The sequence below is a fragment of the Misgurnus anguillicaudatus genome, chromosome 15, assembly GCF_027580225.2.
Source record: "Misgurnus anguillicaudatus chromosome 15, ASM2758022v2, whole genome shotgun sequence".
Taxonomy (NCBI): Eukaryota; Metazoa; Chordata; class Actinopteri; order Cypriniformes; family Cobitidae; genus Misgurnus; species Misgurnus anguillicaudatus.
In genome coordinates, this window is record NC_073351.2 from 21,285,335 (window position 1) to 21,305,442 (window position 20,108).

Genomic DNA, 20,108 nt, shown 5'->3' on the forward strand with positions numbered 1-20,108 from the left:
AAGTGATTGGTGTATGTACACATTGTCCAAATACATAACAAATCTAAAGAGGAAAGCATCATTTTATCCGATGGCGAGCTTGAACAAACTTTGTGCAATCCTGTGGAGAGATCATGTCCAAGTCTATTTACAATTTCTAGTATTTCCATCAGCTGCTGAATCCTCTGTCGCTTTGCCACCTGAGTGTCAGTGAGGTGGTGTGATGCAAACCGGAGGCCACTGATATCAGACATTTGTGCTGCACAAACAAACAGCCATACAATAGAGGGATCTGCACATATAGAGCAAAACAGCAACAGCGGAGAGAGCTACAGCGCCCCCTTTTGTCAAGCAATGCGACCGGTGTATCCTTTACATTAGGCCAATTCACAAAATATGTGGGGAAATGTTCTGTACATAGTATGCATGGATGTAAGGGGTTACTTATGGTATTTATTTACAATATCTTTATTATAAGATACGCATTGAATATGGGGGATTGAAATGAAATTAACTTTTTTTACAAACTGTGGGAATGTTTCTGAATCGAAACTTTTGTGTTTGAATAAAGATGATTGAATAGTGCATCTAAGCTAAGTTGAGTTTTAGAGTAGGCAGTGTATTCAGCAGCTGCAGGCTAATCCCTCAAAAAACAGTTGTTTGGGAAAACCAACCATTTTTCTTAGCATGGCAATCATCGTTTTACAAAACAAAAAAATGGTCGAGCTTGAATCATATAGCTCTTTTGTTACAATTTCTTAAGGACAGACATTCACCACCATTAAAGGGTAAACGACCCAAAAAAAAACCAACAAAACACTTTGATTATTACCAATAATAGTCAAATTTAAAGAAAGTACAGTATAGTTAACAAAATAGTAAATATTAACCAGTGAATACTCTACTTAATAAGGATCTCGCCTTGTAAACATGGCAGTAATCCACAAAAATATACTTTTTTTCTTGAATCTGGTGAAGGTACAATACATACGTACTTACACCGAAAGTGATATATATTAAAGTTGCTATGTACATAACAAAAAAAAAAGGTTTGGCTCAAATCTTTAATTTACAAACAGAACAGCAAGTGTTCATGGCTTTAGATATTGTTTCAAGATCTGCTTTGCATGTTTATCATTTTTCCAACATTTGTAACAATGCACACTATGACAGAACTAATATGAAACAAACATTGCGCGAGAAATGCTGAACTTCCCAACCTACAGTACGACAAAATGATGAGGAGGCTTTGGCTTGCGTTACCATTGGGTTGTTGGAGCTGCATGAATATACAACAACTATCGTCTTCAAATTCACCGGACTATCCGTTTGTCATCAATATATAGAAAATTTTGCGACTGAATAAGCACATTAGAGACATTATTATTTTTTTATGCGATTAATGTCTTGACTGAGGCGGAATGTGATCTCAATTTCGATACAAGCCTTGCCTCGTATTAACCGATCCAAATCTATGATCTACTGATTACCTTTAAATAAATTATTAAGGTGATATATTTCATACGGGCGAGTGCAGATACAGATTGTTTAATACATGAGCCCAGCACACAACAACCTTCACCCCAAAACTTTGATGACTGTTGAGCCAATTTAACAGCTAAGTGTCAAACGGCACCTACAATAATCGAAAAAGTTTTAGTATGACTTGTTTTCTTAAAACATAGACTCTCGCGCAATCCAATTTGCATCAAGTACCTGATAACACCTGTTTACACCATTTATTCTTGACTTGAGATTTTTTCCTCATCTTTCTCTCCACTAAGTTGCTTAATTTCGATATGTAAGGACATCTGCAATCACCATCCACCTACTTACAAAAAAGTGAAATGACGTTAAATAATAACAATAGAATAATAACAATAATGACCCTCCCTGCTGTCTCCCCTCTCTTCATTCCCTTCCCCAGCCCTGCGTGTGACTGACTGGCGGTCAGCTCCAGACAGCTTTATGTCACCCAGGTGTCCATGCGCATGCGCTTGACCGTGGGGCTCTCCCTCTCTTCGGCCCCGCCGGCAGGGGGTCGACCCAGGCCGAGTGGGGAGTGAAAGTCGGGCCTGTGATCCTCTCGGTCGCTTCCGTCGTAGGATGAGCAGGAGGAGCTGAGGCTGTCGACGGGTGAGCGGCCCATATCCAGACGCCCGGAGGGAGGCTGCTGCTGGGGCGGGAAACTAGACGGGGTGACGCGCTCACGTGGGGGTGATATGGGCTCCGATTTGATGTTGATGTGGCTGATGTTGGAGAGATTGGAGCCTTGAGGTAAGTGACCCCCACCTCTGAACAAAGACAAAGACAAATTCGTATTTTAGAAATTACGTGTTTAACTATTTGTATTTGGATGTAGGATGTATGATATTCCACCCATGTTTACTTACAACAAACCAAAATAATTTTCGAGGGTGCGCGTGTAATTGGTGCATGCATAGAATGTTAGTAAATCTATTCACTTATGTTGTGATGGCACAACCATTGCATTTAAATAAAAGCTTTCGTTTGCAGGCTATTAAGGCTTTTTTATAAAATCAATATGTCTGTCTGTGAGTCATGCACTCTACAGTTATAAGTTACACAAACATATTAGTAGAGCTGGACTATTTAGCTCACAAAAAAAAATTCAGGTCAGCAAAATCTTCAAGAAAAAAAATATTTACTGACTGTACATACAGTACAAAAAATGATTTTATCACACATTTGACTTCATGTCTGGGTGCATTAGTGCTTTTGCAAACTGTGTGCGTATAATTGCAGACATCTATGTTACTCACACCAGCGAGCTGAGAGCTGCCTGGCCCAGTTGATGCTGTTGCCATGCCGACACCGAGCCTATAGAGAGCCCTGGAGAGCCAAAGCCTTGAAGAGATGAGAGCTCAGCGCTGCTCAGGGAGTATTCTAAAGCAAAACAACACAACCACAATCAACAAAAGTGTTTATGAATCAAACAAACACATTTCTGCAGCAGCGCCTCGAGTAGATGTTTTATGAGCGTCTGTGTTAGTCCTCTACATTTTGACAGTAAACAAATATAAGAGTGAATGTGCGTTTTAAAGCAATGGATTACTGAACAGTGCATTTTCAGACTCACCAGTATTGTAGGCAGTGGGCATGCCTGAGTAGACCAGGCCTTGTGGTGGCAGACTGGGGGTGGTGACAGAGACCACCGGGGTGGCCAGAGACTGGGTCGACTGGGAGCTGCTTATCCTATGGGTGCTCTGTATACAGGAGCAAATACAAAAAGTTAGTGAGACACAGTTCATGCACACTGTGACTGTACACAACCACGTGAAGTATTTGGTGTGGTAATCTCATTGTTCACCAATAAGGGGCGCTGTAGATACATTGGAAACTGAGACCTTCGGGTTGTCTGCTACATTTTATTTAAAAGCATACAGACGAACACATTTTAGAAAGCTTCCTTAATACAGTAAGTGACACTTTATCTGTATATTGTCCATATAAGGTTGCTGCTGTCCTGTGAAGTTATACCAACTGGGTTTGGAGTAAATTGACAAAAAGATTTAATAGTTATTGTGTCGAAATACTGCAAGTATCTATCTATAAATGTACCAATCGACATGCAGTGCATTTACAGTCAACCCAAGCAAAACGGGTAAACATGCAGTGCGCAAACTAGCACACACATACACAGCAACGTCTCAACTTTACCAAAGCAGAAAGTCTACATTGGGGGACATTGTTAAAGTTTGGGTGTACCCCAGTGAGTACCACAGGGCATAAATTAAACTAAAAAACATATCCAGAGAGACATCTTGTTCGAAGTTCTTCTTAAAATATATATTTGAATATGTATGTGCTTCTTTTTTTAAGAGGAATAGTTCACCCAAAAATGAAATGATTTTTTCATTGTTTACTGTACTCACCTTCATATTGTTATAAACCTGTTTGAGTTTCTTTATTCTGCTGAACAGAAAAGAAGACATTTAAACCGCACAGTTGATGGTACCCATTGACCCCCACAGTAGGAGAAACAAATACTATGAAAGTCAATGGGTACCGTCAACTGTGTGCTTAAAGGATCAGTCCATTTTCCCAAAAAAAAAGATAATCTACTCACCACCATGTCATCCAAAATGTTGATGTCCTTCTTTGTTCAGTCGAGAAGAAACCACGCTTCCCTGAGGAAAACATTCCAGGACCTCTCCCAACCTAATGGACTCCAATGGACCCCAACACGCAACAGCTTCAATGCAGTTCAAAATTGCAGTTTCAACAGAGTTTCAAAGGACTCTAAACGATCCCAAACGAGGCATAAGGGTCCCATCTAGCGAAACGATTGTCATTTTTGACAAGAAAAATAAAAAATATGCACTTTTAAACCACAACTTCTCGTCTATCTCCGGTCCTGTGACGCGCCAGCGCGACCTCACGTAATGGCGTAATGCGGTGGAAAGGTCACGTGTTACATATATGAAATGCACATTTGCGGACCATTTTAAACAAAATACTGACACAAAGACATGAATTAGTATAATTTGACATACACCAACGTCTGAACGGTCCTCTTTCTCCACACTTGTAAACACTGGGGCGTAGTTTCGCATACGTCATCCGTGATCTCTTGACATGATGACGCATTACGTGAGGTCGCACTGGCGCCCCACAGGACCAGAGCAACACGAGAAGCTGTGGTCCAAAAGTGCATCTTTTTTATTTTTCTTGCCAAAAATGACAATTGTTTAGCTAGATAAGACCCTTATGCCTCGTTTGAGATCGTTTAGATTCCTTTGAAACTGCAATTTTAAACTGCATTAAACTGTTAAGTGTTGGGGTCCACTAAAGTCCATTAAAACTAGAAAAATCCTGGAATGTTTTCCTCAAAAAACATAACTTCCTCTCGACTGAACAAAGAAAGACACCAAAATTCCGGACGACATGGCGGCAAGCAAATGATCTGGATATTTCTCTAAGAAAATGGACTAATCCTTCAACATCATTTTAAAAAATTATCTTCTTTTTTGTTTAACAGAATAAAGAACGTTGCACAGGTTATTAAATCATTTTTGGGTGAACTATTCCTTTAAGTACTAGTTTAGTATTTTATTACTTTAAATTCTTTAGCTAGTGAAAACATTCTCCTCGACTGTAGTTGGCAGCTTTCCTTGACTAATGATATCATTCTGGACTCAATTCGATCTCAATGACATCATCTTAAGGAAAGTTATCACTGCCCAGGCCAAATAACAAGATACATTAGAGAGGATATTTTTTTAAGAAAAACATTTCTGGACAGCACAAATGTTTTATTTGGATTCTGTTTCCTAAAATGCTGCCTTGGTTTAATCTTCTACATTACTTCACTCAGCATATGGTAAAAAAAACTATATCAGTGAGGTCTCAAAGTATTAAACAATTCCTGTTTATGACTTCAGTTATATTGGAGATTTGTCATTATCTTCTTAGAATTCACCCACAATACTCGTCTATTTATTACACATATGAACACATATTGGCTCCTACGAACTTCTCTATAAGACTATGTAATGTGAGTCAAACAACAGTTTCCACACAACGCTCATCCAGTTGGGTTTAGTTGATCTTCATTTAAAGCAGTGGTGTATTTAGTGTGGCTCTGATTTTCAAAAACCGCATCGAAAGCTTATTAGTCCCTCGCTTTCCCATGCATTTACTGAAACTCACCAACTCCATCTCTTCCTCCTCCGACTGCTTCCCAAAAAAAAGCAGATGAGGGTGTCAGTACAGGCCCAGGTGGCACGCCTAAGCTCAGCGGGGTCAGCCCGCCGTTCTCACCAGGACGTGCCTTTAAACTAACTTATTCAAATTTTGAGACTGAAGCGTGAAACGAACGCTGCCTCATGTTACTTGCTATGAAACTAGAAATTCAAATTCAGAGTCGAATTCAAATGAAAAGTCAAATTCACCGCCACTAAATGCACAACGTTTTCATTCCTCATGGCCCATGCGGTTTGTCTTACATGTGTCAATTAGGTAAATGAAACACAAAGGGAAAGTAGAGGAGAGCAATATCAGGTTTGTATACTGTACAAAAATCTATGAGCAGCTTGGCCTGACAGCTAAGATGTACTTAACCTTTTACCTCGTAGACTCATCCACACATGAGCATGTGTGTCTTATAGCTCTCTTTAATCAGTTTGCTTTCAATAGCACAATTTGCTTTAAAGGATTAGTCCATTTTCTAAAAAAATCCAGATAATTTACTCATCACCATGTCATCCAAAATGTCGATGTCTTTCTTTGCTCAGTGAGAAGAAACCATGTTTCCTGAGGAAAACACTCCAGGACGTCTCTCACCCCAATAGACTGTAATGGACCCCAACACCCAACAGCCTTAATGCAGTTTAAAATTGCTGAGTTTCAAAGGACTATAAACGATCCCAAACGAGGCATTAGGGTCTTATCTAGCGAAACGATTGTCATTTTTGACAATAAAAATAACAAATATACACTTTTAAACCACAATTTCTCGCCTAGATCCGGTCCTGTGATGCGCCAGCGCAACCTCACGTAATACGTCATCACGTCAAGAGGTCACGAATGAGGTATGCGAAACTACGGCCCAGTGTTTACAAGTGTGGAGAAAGAGGACCGTTCCGACGTTGTTGTATCTCGAATGATACTAATTAATGTCTTTGTCAGTTTATTGTTTAAAATGGTCCGCAAATGTGCGTTTCATATACGTAATACGTGACCTTTTGAATTCATTATGCAACTACGTGAGGTCTCGCTGGCGCGTCACACAGCCGGAGGAAAAAGAGAAGTTGTGGTTTAAAAGTGCATATTTTTTATTTTCCTTGCCAAAAATGACAATCGTCTCACCAGACAAGACCCATGACTCGTTTGCGATTGTTTAGGGTCCTTTGAAGCTACGTTGAAACTGCAATTTTAAACTGCATTAAAACTGTTAAGTGTTGGGGTCCATTAAAGTCCATTAAACGAGAAAAATCCTGGAATGTTCTACTCAAAAAACATAACTTCCTCTCGACTGAACAAAGAAAGACATCAACCCCCTGAATGACACGGTGGGGAGCAAATCATCTGTTTTTTTTTTTTAAGAAAATTGACTAATCCTTTAACTGATGCGAATAGTAAGCACTGCATGGGCTAAATAAGATATAATGTAATATTTTATGATGAGAACTATAGAAAAGATTTATTATACTGTAAGAGTAGCCAATAAGAAGCTTTTCTATAATGCCCATCAACACAAGTAGCTTATTTTGTTTCTTAGGTCTAAGGTTTAAAGTGATTTAATTCTTTTTTTATTTATTACTTTGATACTTCCTTCAGCACAAAAATAATGCCAGCTGATCTCTATATTTTTGCCCCTTCGGATAACTTGATCATTTAATGGTCTTGATTTATAATCTCTCATCATATGAATACATTCTTTTGTTGGGATCCAGCTGACAGCGTGAAGTTGTACAGTTGTGAAGATAGTAAGTTCTCTTGTCAGTGGTGCCGGGCCAGTGCTGTCTTAATACCAGCACTCAATCAATAACAGTGGGGAGACACGACAAGGGCGACAAGATATTATCTGGCTCACACTCTGGGCTTCTGATTAAGCCTTCATCCCAACTCTGTCACACTGCGATGTGATTAATTTAATACCATTATGTACTAATGACAGCCTGTCTGCAGGCACATTTACAGGCCTTGCTTTAGACTGTCTGTTTGAAGCAGTTCATTCACATATGCACGCACATACACACACCCACACATAAAGGACACTCGCCGTATACCTAAATATACACAAATAAATAATCCTCTGGGCCTCTTACTAGTGATGACTTCAGACACCATTAGCTTGGCATGTGGAATTTGTTTTGATTCATGACTGTACCGGTTCCAGATGCTCGGATACTATTCCATACACACGCGTGCTTGCGTACGGTATATTTCCGCTGAGCTGGGAGAACCCTATGTAACCCCGATGCTATTTACCAAACAAGACAGTGCATGAGCCTTGCTGTGGAAATATAGAGGCTTCTGCTGCTGAACAAATTATTGTCATTTTTAAATATAGTAATAATAATATTCTTTATTCTGTTTCCTGTTTTATATTTTAGTGATTTATGAGTCTGACAGCCGGGTATAGCCTCAGGTGCAGAATGTGGCCAGAGCTCTCTGCACCTTAATTATAATCATTTAAGAGGCTCTCTAATTTCTATATGAATAATAGAAGGAATGAGGGTACCTGGATCATGGAGATATTACCCTCCACTGGTCTACTAATTTTGACAATGTTTCCATTTTAATTTCACACCCTTTAAGGTGGTATTATAAACGGGACATTCCACAGAATCTGTGCCATTTCTGTCCTAATGACATTATATGTATAAAATGCAAAAAAAAAAACTAACTCTAAAATACATTTTATTATTAACACCAAATTTAAACTATGTCATTTAAAACAATAATAAAAACTACATAGAAAAACTGAATTTTTTTATCCGTCCCTGCTCTCTATCGTTGTACTTTACCTTTAAATACAAAGCATACGACTCTTCAGATATCTTTATTTCTCTGCATTTTTTGTGTGGGTCCATATCCCATATTTGCTTTAAATATTTTTTACCATTGAAAAAGTCTTATTATTTTAGATAAAATGTACATTTTAGTCATGTCCCCAAGATTTCACTCAGCCTGTTACCCAACCTCTGAAAATCTAAGAATAAGTCACATTTTCAAGAGTGACATCATCTGGATCTTCTGAAGGCTATGTGAAGATCAAAAGTTACTTTTCTCATTTTTTTTCTGTATATTTAATGATATTGATGCTATGACTGTGAATGTCAACCTTAACGTTCAATCTTGTTACCTATATTATTTATTTGATGCTATTGGTTTATTTAAAAATAAAACATTTTGGTAAATCACTAGAATTTGCTCAGTGTCTTTTTAATGCAGCCATATTTCATGTATTTTCTAAATCTATGCCAAAAACTCAGTCCTGTTACCATATCTCCACCCTCTATTAAAGGATTAGTCAAATTTCAAAAAAAAAAAAAAAAATTCCAGATAACTCACTCACCACCATGTCATCCAAAATCTTGATATCCCTCCCCGTTCAGTCGAGAAAAAAATTATGTTTTTCAGGATTTTTCTCATTTTAATGGACTTCAATGGACCCCAACACTCAACAGTTTTAATGATGTTTAAAATTGCAGTTTCAAAGGACTCTAAATGATCCCAAACAGGGCATAAGGGTCTTATCTAGCGAAACGATTGTCATTTTTGACAAGCAAAACAAAAAAATATGCACCTCTAAACCACAACTTCCCGTCCATCCCCGGTCCCGTGACGCGCCAGGGCGACCTCACGCAATATGCCATCACGTCAAGAGGTCACGGAATACGTATGGGAAACTACGCCCCAGTGTTTACAAGTGTGGAGAAAGAGGACCATTCCAACATTGTTGTATGTCGAATGATACTAATTCATGTCTTTGTGTCAGTTTATTGTTTAAAATGGTCCGCAAATGTGCGTTTCATATATGTAACATGTGACCTTTCCACGTCATTACGCAATTATGTAAGGTCGCGCTGGCGCGTCACAGGACTGGAGGAAGACGCGAAGTTGTGGTTTAAAATGCATATTTTTTCTTTTTCTTTGCAAAAATGACAATCGTTTCACTAGATAAGACCCTTATGCCTCGTTTGGGATCGTTTAGAGTCCTTTGAAACTCCGTTGAAACTACAATTTTAAACTGCATTAAAATTGTTAAGTGTTGGGGTCCATTAAAGTCCATTAAAATGTGAAAAATCCTGGAATGTTTTCCTCAAAAAAAACATAATTTCTTCTCGACTGAACAAAGAAAGACATCAACATTTTGGATGACATGGTGATGAGTAAATTATCTGGATTTTTTTAAGAAAATTGACTAATCCTTTAAGATACCATGTTAAAAAATAAACTAGTTACCTGATATTAACCAATACTCATTTTCAAAAGTAAAATATGTGTGTTATTAGATTTAGTGTTAAAAAAGATAAAACATGAACTTCAATTTTGATGAGTTAACTTACAACATGCAAATTGCACCGATTCGGTGGAATGTCCCAGATACTGATCTACGGCAGTGGTTCTCAACTGGTACCCAGATCTTATAATAATACAGTAGTAGTAATAGACCAAGTAGATTTGAAGCAACTGAATAATCACGTATGCATGGAAGTGTCTTGAGAGTAAGCGTGGATAAAAGTTCATTTCTTAACACTCACCAGGGGAGGCATCATGCCCTTGCTGGATGGGGGGATGACGACTCTCAAGTCTGGCTTGCGGCTGCCGATGGCCATGTTGCCCCCCGGTGGTGGTGGTGACTTCGCAGGCATGACTTTACCCAGTCCGTTCCCGCTGGGTGTACCCAGAAGCCCCGGCGAGCCCCTCGGGTTAACGAAGCCATTTCCTGCTGAGACACACATACAGACAAAAAGCATCATGGGATTGCGCTCTAATCGACCAATCCCCAACAGCCATCAGTCGATTTGACGACATGCCATTTCCCAGCTGCAGTCATAGCATCTCATAGCACGCAACGTTAAGTGTTCCCAACCCTCTGGGAAAGTTTCTAATAAGACCCTGGTAATTATCCTGCACATTTACGAAAATAAAACGTAAATTTTAAAATTGATGAGCCTTTGGTTGTGTTGGTGTACAATGGCGTCAAAGCGTCCCAGGATGAGGAAAGCAATTCAGTTTAACAAATGTAGTGTGACTTAAGCTCTTTAAAAAGTGAATGGCTAAAGTCATTACAATTGAGTGCAGCCATTCACGGCTATGAAAAGCAATTAAACTTCCATTTTGGAGAAGAAATCTGAAAACTTTGGTGGGGTGTCAATGGCACGTTTACATCTGGTGCCATTCCTAGTTCAAAACTGAATTTTTTGTTTGAACTAAAGCTATTTTCATTTTGAACAGAGCTGAATCAAGAACAAAGAGGATATATTAAAAAAAATCAAAATTAAATGCAATCAAAATGTTTGGCAAGTGTTGCAATCCATAAAAAGCACAACGAGAGGAACACAATGTAATATAACACAATAAACGCCTGTGTCTGTGGGACATCAACCACAAATACAAAAAAAATCTGTGTGCGAATGATGTCATCACATGAGGAAGAACAGACTAATCCGTCAAAACTGCACCTGACTGACCTCGCACCGTGATCTATATATATTGTGGGTCTCTGGTTTCATGTGAATGTCAGTGCATTACAAAGATGTCTTTCTACCATCTGCTGGCTCACATTGTTAGCAAGTTCCTTCACACAACCATCTGAAATATTCTCTAACAATCATGGGTCATTTACCCACACAATGTGTAACCTCCAAAGACAAACACAGGAATTACAATTGGCCGGCGTTCAAAACCAAAAGGCACAATCACTCCTGAGGTCTCAGTTTTAATGTTTTCTCTCGTCTGTTCGTTCCTCTCTCTCCATTTTATTTCTATTTGCTTGGAATTGCATATATAGAGAAGTGCAATGTCATTTCCCTGTATTTTCTCTGTAATAGCAGCTTCATTAAATGTTAGTCATGGGGCTTTTTGTGCCCCCCCACCCATACTCATTTCCTGTGGGGCTTGCTGTGGGACAGCGAGAGAGAGGAGGCCATCATCATACAAGACAGACAGAAAGCCCTACGCTGTGTCTCCACTTAAGCACGCCTCCGCTGAAGAAGGAAAATACACACGTACTGTAATGCTTACAGCTTATTCGAGTGATATTCGCTCGTTATTTTGTTTTTGACATTTTTCCGGACAGATTAAAGTAAACAGCGGGCAGAAGAGAGGGGAGTAGGTTTGGGAAATGATCCAAGCAAGATTTAAACTCGTGTTGCCCGCACGTACGCACCACCATGCAATATGTCGTAGCAAGTGCATTACCCACCAGGACACATTTTCAACACTGCAGCATTTACATGTCAGATTGTACAGCTAAATCTGAATACAGTACACAATCTTACATACTACTATGCAGAAAAAAATACAGTAGCACACTAGCACAGTAATGGGCAGGTGAAGCATACATAGAGACTCTGCATTGCTGTTTAAAAAACATCCTTATGAAGTTGGCTGAAAGTGTTCAAAACTATAGTATAAGTACATGATGGATGCTTGTAGAAACAAACATGTTTTGCTACATACATGTAATTCATGTATGTCTACCATACTTTCCGCACTATAAAGCACACCATCATTAAGATGCCGCACCATTCAAAAACACGTCATTAAGACGAAACAACATATATAAGTCACAGTGGACTATACGTCGCGTTTATTTAGAAAATTATTTCACAAAATCCAAGACGAAGAACAGACATTTAATCTGGAAAGGCAAGTTATTCAACTAAACAATAGCAGACAGAACAGCAGGCTGAATAGATGTCTGTACGTTTAAGTAATATTATCAGTTATTTAAATGATAAACGATAGCATACAGAACTTACCTGGAAGATTGAATAGGCTAAATTAACCGAACAAGCCAACTAGCGTCAAAATTCGCAGACTCGTCATTCCACATTACTGAATCCATTGAATTACATAAATACAGAAGCAGCACATGGCGGACTCTCGCGGCTGTAGACAGTAATGATGTCTCTTGCTTCATAAATGTCAAAATTAATTCATACTGACTTACAAGGCGCACATGACTATAAGACGCAGCACCAGACAAGTTAAGAAAAAACGCGGCTTATAGACCGAAAAATATGGTATGTGTTATTTTCTTCCATTAATAACTAGGGCAATCGATTTAAATTTTTTATCTGATTAACTGCATGATGTGCCAATTAATTAATCGCATTTTATTGCACATAAATATTGGCATAAAAATTGAGAAATTGCCCTAAACATAAAAAAATTCAAATCACAATATTATACAATGCATGCCGTATTATTTTACATTTGATTACTTAATTTAATTTCAGTACCTTAAAACACAGACCAACCTGAAAAAACACGAAAAGCACTGTTAATTTTATTCAATTTAAAGACGCACACTTTTTAATACCGGTGATATTGGACCCACTCACTTTTTCTCTAATTTACAGCACATGGCTGTTCACTTGTCAAAGTGCCGTCAAACAAAAATCCATTCCAATTGAGGAATGCCCTGACAAATTAAACTCAATTTCGTATTTTCACTACTTTCGCCTTTTGTACTCCCCCGACACGACAAGCCAAGGTAAACAAAACTATTAGCCTATAAAAGCAATTGTTTAATTAAAATGCACCAGCATATAAGAAAATGGCATCTACTCCAGTAAATGGAAATATTTTTGGGTAGGGGGACGCCCATGCTCAGTTAGCATTTGTGTGCTTTTTGAAGCCTTGAGATGCAGATGGCTTTAGATAAGCGCAGTCGTGTGCACGCACACACACACACAAAACTTCTTAAATGGCATGTGAGCACAGCATTGAGATCTGCTTTGCGTGCTTAAATATTTAAATTGGCAAGGCCTGAATGCATGTGAAACTATAAACTTTTGTGACTATGCATCACCGGCGTTAAATGCGTTAAAATTTTTAAGGTGTTATTTTCACCATAACTAATTATTCTAATTAAATTAACAGCCCTATCAATAACGTCACTCTTATTTTAAAATAGCGATAAAAATGAGTAGGTAAGTGAGTGTCTAAGCTTTAGACCGGTATTATAAATGTTTACCTCATTAACAGGAAATATACTATAATAAGCACTGGAGCGTGTGAACTGCAACCGAAGAGAGAGGAAAATATGGTGTAATTACTGTAAAAAAAAAACATATCAGCAGTACATTACTCTGATAATGATCGCAGGGAGGGAGAATGATATCATTTACCTGAAAAGCTTCTGAAAAAGGTACCTGTTCTGTAACAGGATGTGTAACTGAGGCTCTACTGAGAGAAAACCTGCTTTAGTTTTGAGCTGTTATGAGCGTCCCCACCCCTCTCACTTCTGAAAGAACATGTCTTCATCCCACAATGAATCTTCTTATACCCAAAAGAGAGCGCTCGGTGTCAAAACATCTAAATGATCACATAATCACAAAGTGATACAATGTTAAGCAATGTTGTTTACTTTATTAAACTCAATCTTCTTGTCAGCGCTGAGTAATTGAATATCTTTTGGGAGCATGGTTACATAATAGCCACTTTTACAGAACAAATAATTTGTTTTCTTTTATAAGCCGGTTTTGACAAAATGCACTACATGAGTCCTAATGATTAATAAGTCGTTATTACCTTGAGCAGCGTAGTGTCTTCGAAAGGGGAAAGTATGCATGAACGAGGAAAGACTAATGGATTTCAGAATCAAAGCTTTGCCTCCCCTAATAGATTAAAAAGAACAGAGTCCAAATTCTAATTATAGTCTTAATTAATGAGGCTGAACAGCACCTCTTTAACGGGTGCAGCCATATTGTTTTGGCTCCGGAAATCATGCACGGAACAATGTGAGCTGGGAAAAGAGCTCCAACTGGCAGTGCCAAGAAAATCCAATTCATATTTAACTTGGAGAGCCCTTTTGTACAAAAAATAAATATCATTTATAATGCCTCTACAAAGAATGGAAACGAGGAGATGCTATTTGGAGATCTGGATGGGGACAGTACGGACCTTAATAATTGGCACGTGAACGCACTTTCGAAAAATATTCTTCCGACACACAAACAAATTTTGAAATTGCTCCTCAACAACTTTCCAGTAGTTTTAATTCAGCTTCCAGGCACGTAGCATAACAAGCCCTCTTCGACAATGCCTCGTTTTGAACTGGAAAGGTGCAGAACAGCCAAAAGCACATATTTGCACGCCGCTTCGTTCTCAAAACCGAATTTGAGATCCTCGAAGATCAGCTCATCACATTGCTAATTGGTGCTCATAAAAACACAAATGATGTATTTCTGGAACAATTATGTTTGCATCACTTCCTCTTTGTGCACGATCACGCATTACGAACGTCAGTGTAATCTGCAAAGCTGAGAACTGGCTCTTGTCAGCTTCAACAAGGTGTTTTTGACACATCAACTTGTAGTGCCAATTTTATTGTAATTCACTAATTGAATGTGTGGGATCTGCTCTTCTTATGTATCAGCCACACATCGGAGATCCCAAGACAAAACCACATCTAACAACATAAAACTTTTTATATTAAACATTTTTCAGACTCCTTGGTGCATAAAGATGAACTTTATGGGCCCTATTTTAACGATCTGAAATGCAAGTGTGAAGCGCAAAGCGCAAGTGACTTTGTGGGCGGATCTTGGGGGCTGTTGCTATTTTCCTGGCGGGAGAAATAACTCTTGCGCCAGGTGCAAATCAATAAGGGGTTGGTCTGAAGTAGGTTCATTATTCATAGGTGTGGTTTGGGCGTAACGTCAAATAAACCAATCAGAACGTCATAAAACATTCACTTTAAACGCAAGTGCACAAGTTCCATGGCGGGTTGCTATTATTATGAAGGATTTACCAGGCGCACACCAGGAGCGGTTCACAGCCGAGAAGACCCACATTCCTGTGAGAGCAGTCAAAGACAGAGAAGTTGTTTTGTATGGGGATGGGAGAAACCCGCCCAAATCAGCGTCGGTTAAACAGGTGTGGGAGGAAATACAATTGTCTCATCAGCTGGCATCCCTAGGACGTTGCGCCAAGCGCAACAATGATGTCAGGAGATGGGGGAATCCCAAGCTTGCCAGCATAAATCGGGAGGTGGATCTGCCTCTACACATGACCTGACGCCAGCAGAGGACATCGCTGCGTCCACCCTCACCGCTGAAAGTGTTGAAGGGTTTGGGGGCTTTGAAATCGGACCTAAGAAACGCACAAAGGTCCAACCCCAAAGTACACTTACAAATCAAATTCACATACATTAAAGTTTCTTTTGAAAACATTTTAATTATTATTTACATAAAATAAATGTAATACAGCCACACAACAAACTTATGAAAATATTTTAATCGTTATTTGCATGAGAATTTTTTAACGCAGCCACACAATAAATAAAAACTATCACCACAATGCTCACCACAATGATTTCCCTTATTTCATGTGTTAATATTTTTATTGTAACAATGTATGTTTTGCAAAAATAACTGTTGCATCTGTGTAGATTAGATAAGCAAAGTGTGTGCGCGTTGTGCACGCTATACATTATGGTCAAGCATGCGCCCTTAAAATAGCATAACGACTTTAGACTAGTTTTTTTTTTTGGTCAGTGGCGCAATTGTTTTTTGAAACTGCAAAATAGCATCAGGGATGGTTTGCGCCGGAACACACCTCCTTTTTTGCGCTGAACCGCCCAGGGAACGCAAGTTCATTCCCTAGTTTGCCGACGTGCGTCTGTGGAGGGAAAAACCCGCTGTGCGCCGGTGCAAAATACGAATGATACATGCGTCACTGACAAAGTCAATTGCGCTGGGTGCAAGATAGGGCCCTATGTCTATATGTGTCAAGACACTCTCAGAAAATTGGGAAGGTAAAAATTGTCATTGGGGAGGTACCTTTTCAAAAAGTACACTTATGTAACTAAGAGATGCATATTGGTGCCTAAAGGTACACATTGGTACTGGTTCCTCAAAGGTACATATCTGTATCAACATTTTTAAAAGGTTCCGTTTCAGTGCCAACTTTTGTACCCTTCACTGCAAAAAATGATTTTCAAGAAAAAAATTCTTAATATTTTTGTCTTAATTTAAGAATGTTTAGATATTTTTTACTGAAAACAAGATGCTTTTTCTTGATGAGCAAAACAACCCAAGAAAATAAGTCTAGTTTTAAGACCAAAAATATCAAATTTAAGTGATTTTGTACATAAAACAAGCAATAAAATCTTGCAAAAAATTAATTTAAGAATTTTTTAAAATATTTTTACTGAAAACAAGACAGTGTAGACGTGTTATGTCTTCTCTAGGTTACATTTCAGATCTAACAGTTATCTCACTACAGTTTCTCAACCTTTGTACAATTCTGAAACACAAAAGCTTACACCGTAAAAGTGGTCCTGTTACGACAGAGATTATCGAAAAGTCTTCTGGATCAAAAGCGATTGAGACACAAGCTTCAAGGACTAGTTCACCTTCTGGAACTGTGGGCTCTTCAGCCATAAGTGGCTTTTGCTGGGCTGTTTCATTTTGCCAGTACACACAGACACAAAACCTGCGCTTAAAGAAGCAGAACAGATGCTGCATTTAGCTAAGACAACTAGATAAAAACTCAACTAAATCAAAATCTATAGAGCACTGTCTGCAGCCAGACACATAATTGACAATGCTTTGCAAGAGCTGCCAGTTGCCTCATGTACTGTATTTTTGACCTTTTACGTTATCCAACTGCACAGCAAATATGGATCTAATATTAGGATCTTATATTATATTAACTCTTTCCCCGCCATTGACGAGATATCTCGTCAATCAAGAGAAAACGCTTCCCCGCCAATGACGAGTATTTCCGTCTTTCCGCAATACCGCTTCCGGAACTTTTTAAAACCGGAAGTATTGCCCTATGGCAAGCTGCTGCATGTCCGTGTCTGTTTTAGAGATCGCTCTGAATGGGATCTCTATGAAAAGTCCGTCACAAAAATGGAATTATCTCTGCTTTTTGCTCAAAATGTGGTGTTTTTGCAGAAACCTACCCATAATCAAAAGCTGATTACAAAAGAACTACTGAAAGTAGGATGAAACGTTTTTTTTTTGTTCTTTCATTTGGTATATTGTATGTTTATATATTTGAAGAAGAACATTTTCTGGAAGGCATTAAACTTGAAAAACGCTGGCTGGCAACTTTTTTAAAAAAACGCTGGCGGTGAAAGAGTTAAATACATTCTGATCCATATACAGTAGGAAATCTGAACGAAACACTGTATGCTGTACTGTACCGCTAGTAAAAACATGCCTGAAAAACTGCGATTACTAGGCCAGGGGTTTTCAATCTGTGTGTCGGGACCCACTTGTTGGTCGCATAGTGGGATAAGGTGGGTTGCACAGTTTAGTCCAATTAATGACTAGCAGTGCCAATGATTTTGATATGATACATTATAAATTATGATGATTAAAGTTAGATTTTAGGCTTGTTGCGATTGTCTGTGAAACCGGTAATACATGGTGTCTTCCACCATCGTTTTGATTTTTCTAGTAATTAAATCATTTAGTTTTGTTAGAGAGCAAACACTAAAAACTGCTAAAAAATGCATCTGCTGCCTAAATTCAGTGCGAGCTGAACGCACAGAACAGCAGGTGTCCGATTTCATTCATTACTGTGTGTGAGGAGAGCTGCGTGATAATGACAGAAGCCGCGTGTTTACTTATTTTGTTATAATATACATATATAATGTTTAATATTAAAATATTGTTGTTGTGTTTTTATTAAGAATAATAAACCATGAAATCTCGCCGAATGAGCGCTGTTTTTATCCTAATCCTACCCCAAACCTAACCCTAAACCCAACATCTTGAAGTGTCACAAAATGTGGAAATGATCATACGTACATTATGGGATTTTTTTTCACTATTGATTGTACATCTGACAGAGGTCAAAATTATGGTGCAAATACAATAATTATACAACGGTTCTTTCTGGTTCTCGAATCTGATTGGCTAAGAGCCATACGATATTGTGCTGATAACAGCACTGTAACCTCTTCACCTTTCGTATTATTCCGCCACCTAGTGAATGGAGGTCCTAAGCAGGCTCATCTCTGAATGGAAAAACACAGACGCGCTGTTTGAATCACGCTCCGTGTGTCTCATTAGTTGGCTCATAAATCAGTCTGAATCCCCAATCAGAAGTATTATTCCGTCAAAGATCAGCGCTCTTGGATGTTACGTTACAGTTAATGGGAGTAATGTCTTGTCACATCGTGTGGATGATTAACACTTGGAAAGAGGAATATAAACACTCGTTTTTTTTCTGGAGCTATATTTCTTATCAGAACGCGAAAACACCGTGGAACTGCAGGTAAGCACCGCAGCTTTTAAATGTGGACATTGATCATTTACTTTATCGTGACCTGACTATTAAAACATGTTATGAGATATCGCCACTGATATATTTATAAGCAGCATGCAAAAACATCTCTCTGACACTTATAAAAAAACAGTTTTATATAGTACTGACAAGAACAAAGTTTAATAATAATAATCGAGTGCTCGTATCACGTTAAGAATAAATGAGAACGCAATAGTAACGTTATACAAATAGTTTTATTAACTTTTACCTCGCGCCAAAACAATAACAACACAAAAGACACTAAATATGAATTAAAAAACAAGTAATAGTTTGATCGTGACACCAAATACTGCTGATTTGATCTCATTTTGACGATCATAAACAAACAAGGCCAACATAAGAGCCAGGGTATCTCTTTCAGAAATGTAGCCCAGAGAGGGCGGTGGTCAGCGGGGCGAGTGAACACTGATGTCCGCTCATGCTTTGGTTCTCATTCGTACCGAATCTCACTAAGCAAATGTCAAACAGGCGCTATCTTTACTAATCGACTGCAGATTTAAATATAATACATATACATTCTCGACTGAACTAATCTTAAAACTACACTTTGTGACCAAGAAACGGTAATATAAAGTAACGGCTTTTCTGTCCATTGAGTTGTTATGAGCTTCAAAGCAGCCGAAAGTTTTACCTGTCATTCTGGCCGCCCTCAAATCCGTGGCGGAAGAAGTAGTTCTCAAACAAAGAGGCTTTTAAAATAACTCCGTTGTTGTTTTCTAGTTTTCGTTTTTCAAACGTGTGCCGTCGAACTGTTGTATAAAAGCAATATCGCTCTCGGAGTCGTGTGATATAGCTCTATATCATCACGGCTGTGATTGCCTCCGGCACTCGGCCTGCGGCCTCGTGCCTCTGGCCTAATCACAGCCGTGATGATATAGAGCTATATCACACTCCTACTCGAGCGATATTGCTTAATTATTGTACATATGGCAACACTAATTGTTGCCCTCGCATTGCCGTTAATATAAATGTAAAAGTAAAGGCTCACTGCTGCATGTGGATTAATAAGCGATTTAACGCAGCTTACGCATGTGCCACATTTAAACAACTGCCTCTAATTCAAAAGTGAAAGTAAAATATGCACGGCTGTGTGCCCATTTATAAGCCCCTCCCACCCAGTGATACCGGGATCACTG

General features: G+C 38.7%; 1 protein-coding gene across 12 annotated transcripts in view; it reads right to left on the reverse strand.

Moving 5' to 3' along the window:
* Positions 1–1,746: 1,746 nt before the first annotated feature.
* mef2aa (myocyte enhancer factor 2aa) overlaps positions 1,747–20,108 on the reverse strand; it is a 112,649-nt gene continuing 94,287 nt past the window's right edge. For 5 of the 12 annotated variants that reach the window (XM_055175007.2, XM_055175009.2, XM_055175006.2 and 2 more), the window contains 5 exons: positions 10,215–10,402; positions 5,653–5,679; positions 3,080–3,206; positions 2,763–2,886; positions 1,747–2,273 (listed from right to left, as the gene is read on the reverse strand). In XM_055175007.2, coding sequence (XP_055030982.1) covers positions 1,946–2,273; positions 2,763–2,886; positions 3,080–3,206; positions 5,653–5,679; positions 10,215–10,402 — 794 coding nt within the window. In that variant the 3' untranslated portion in view covers positions 1,747–1,945. The remainder of the gene's footprint in view (positions 2,274–2,762; positions 2,887–3,079; positions 3,207–5,652; positions 5,680–10,214; positions 10,403–20,108) is intronic. The other 7 variants (XM_055175011.2, XM_055175018.2, XM_055175013.2 and 4 more) reach the window with 5 other exon arrangements.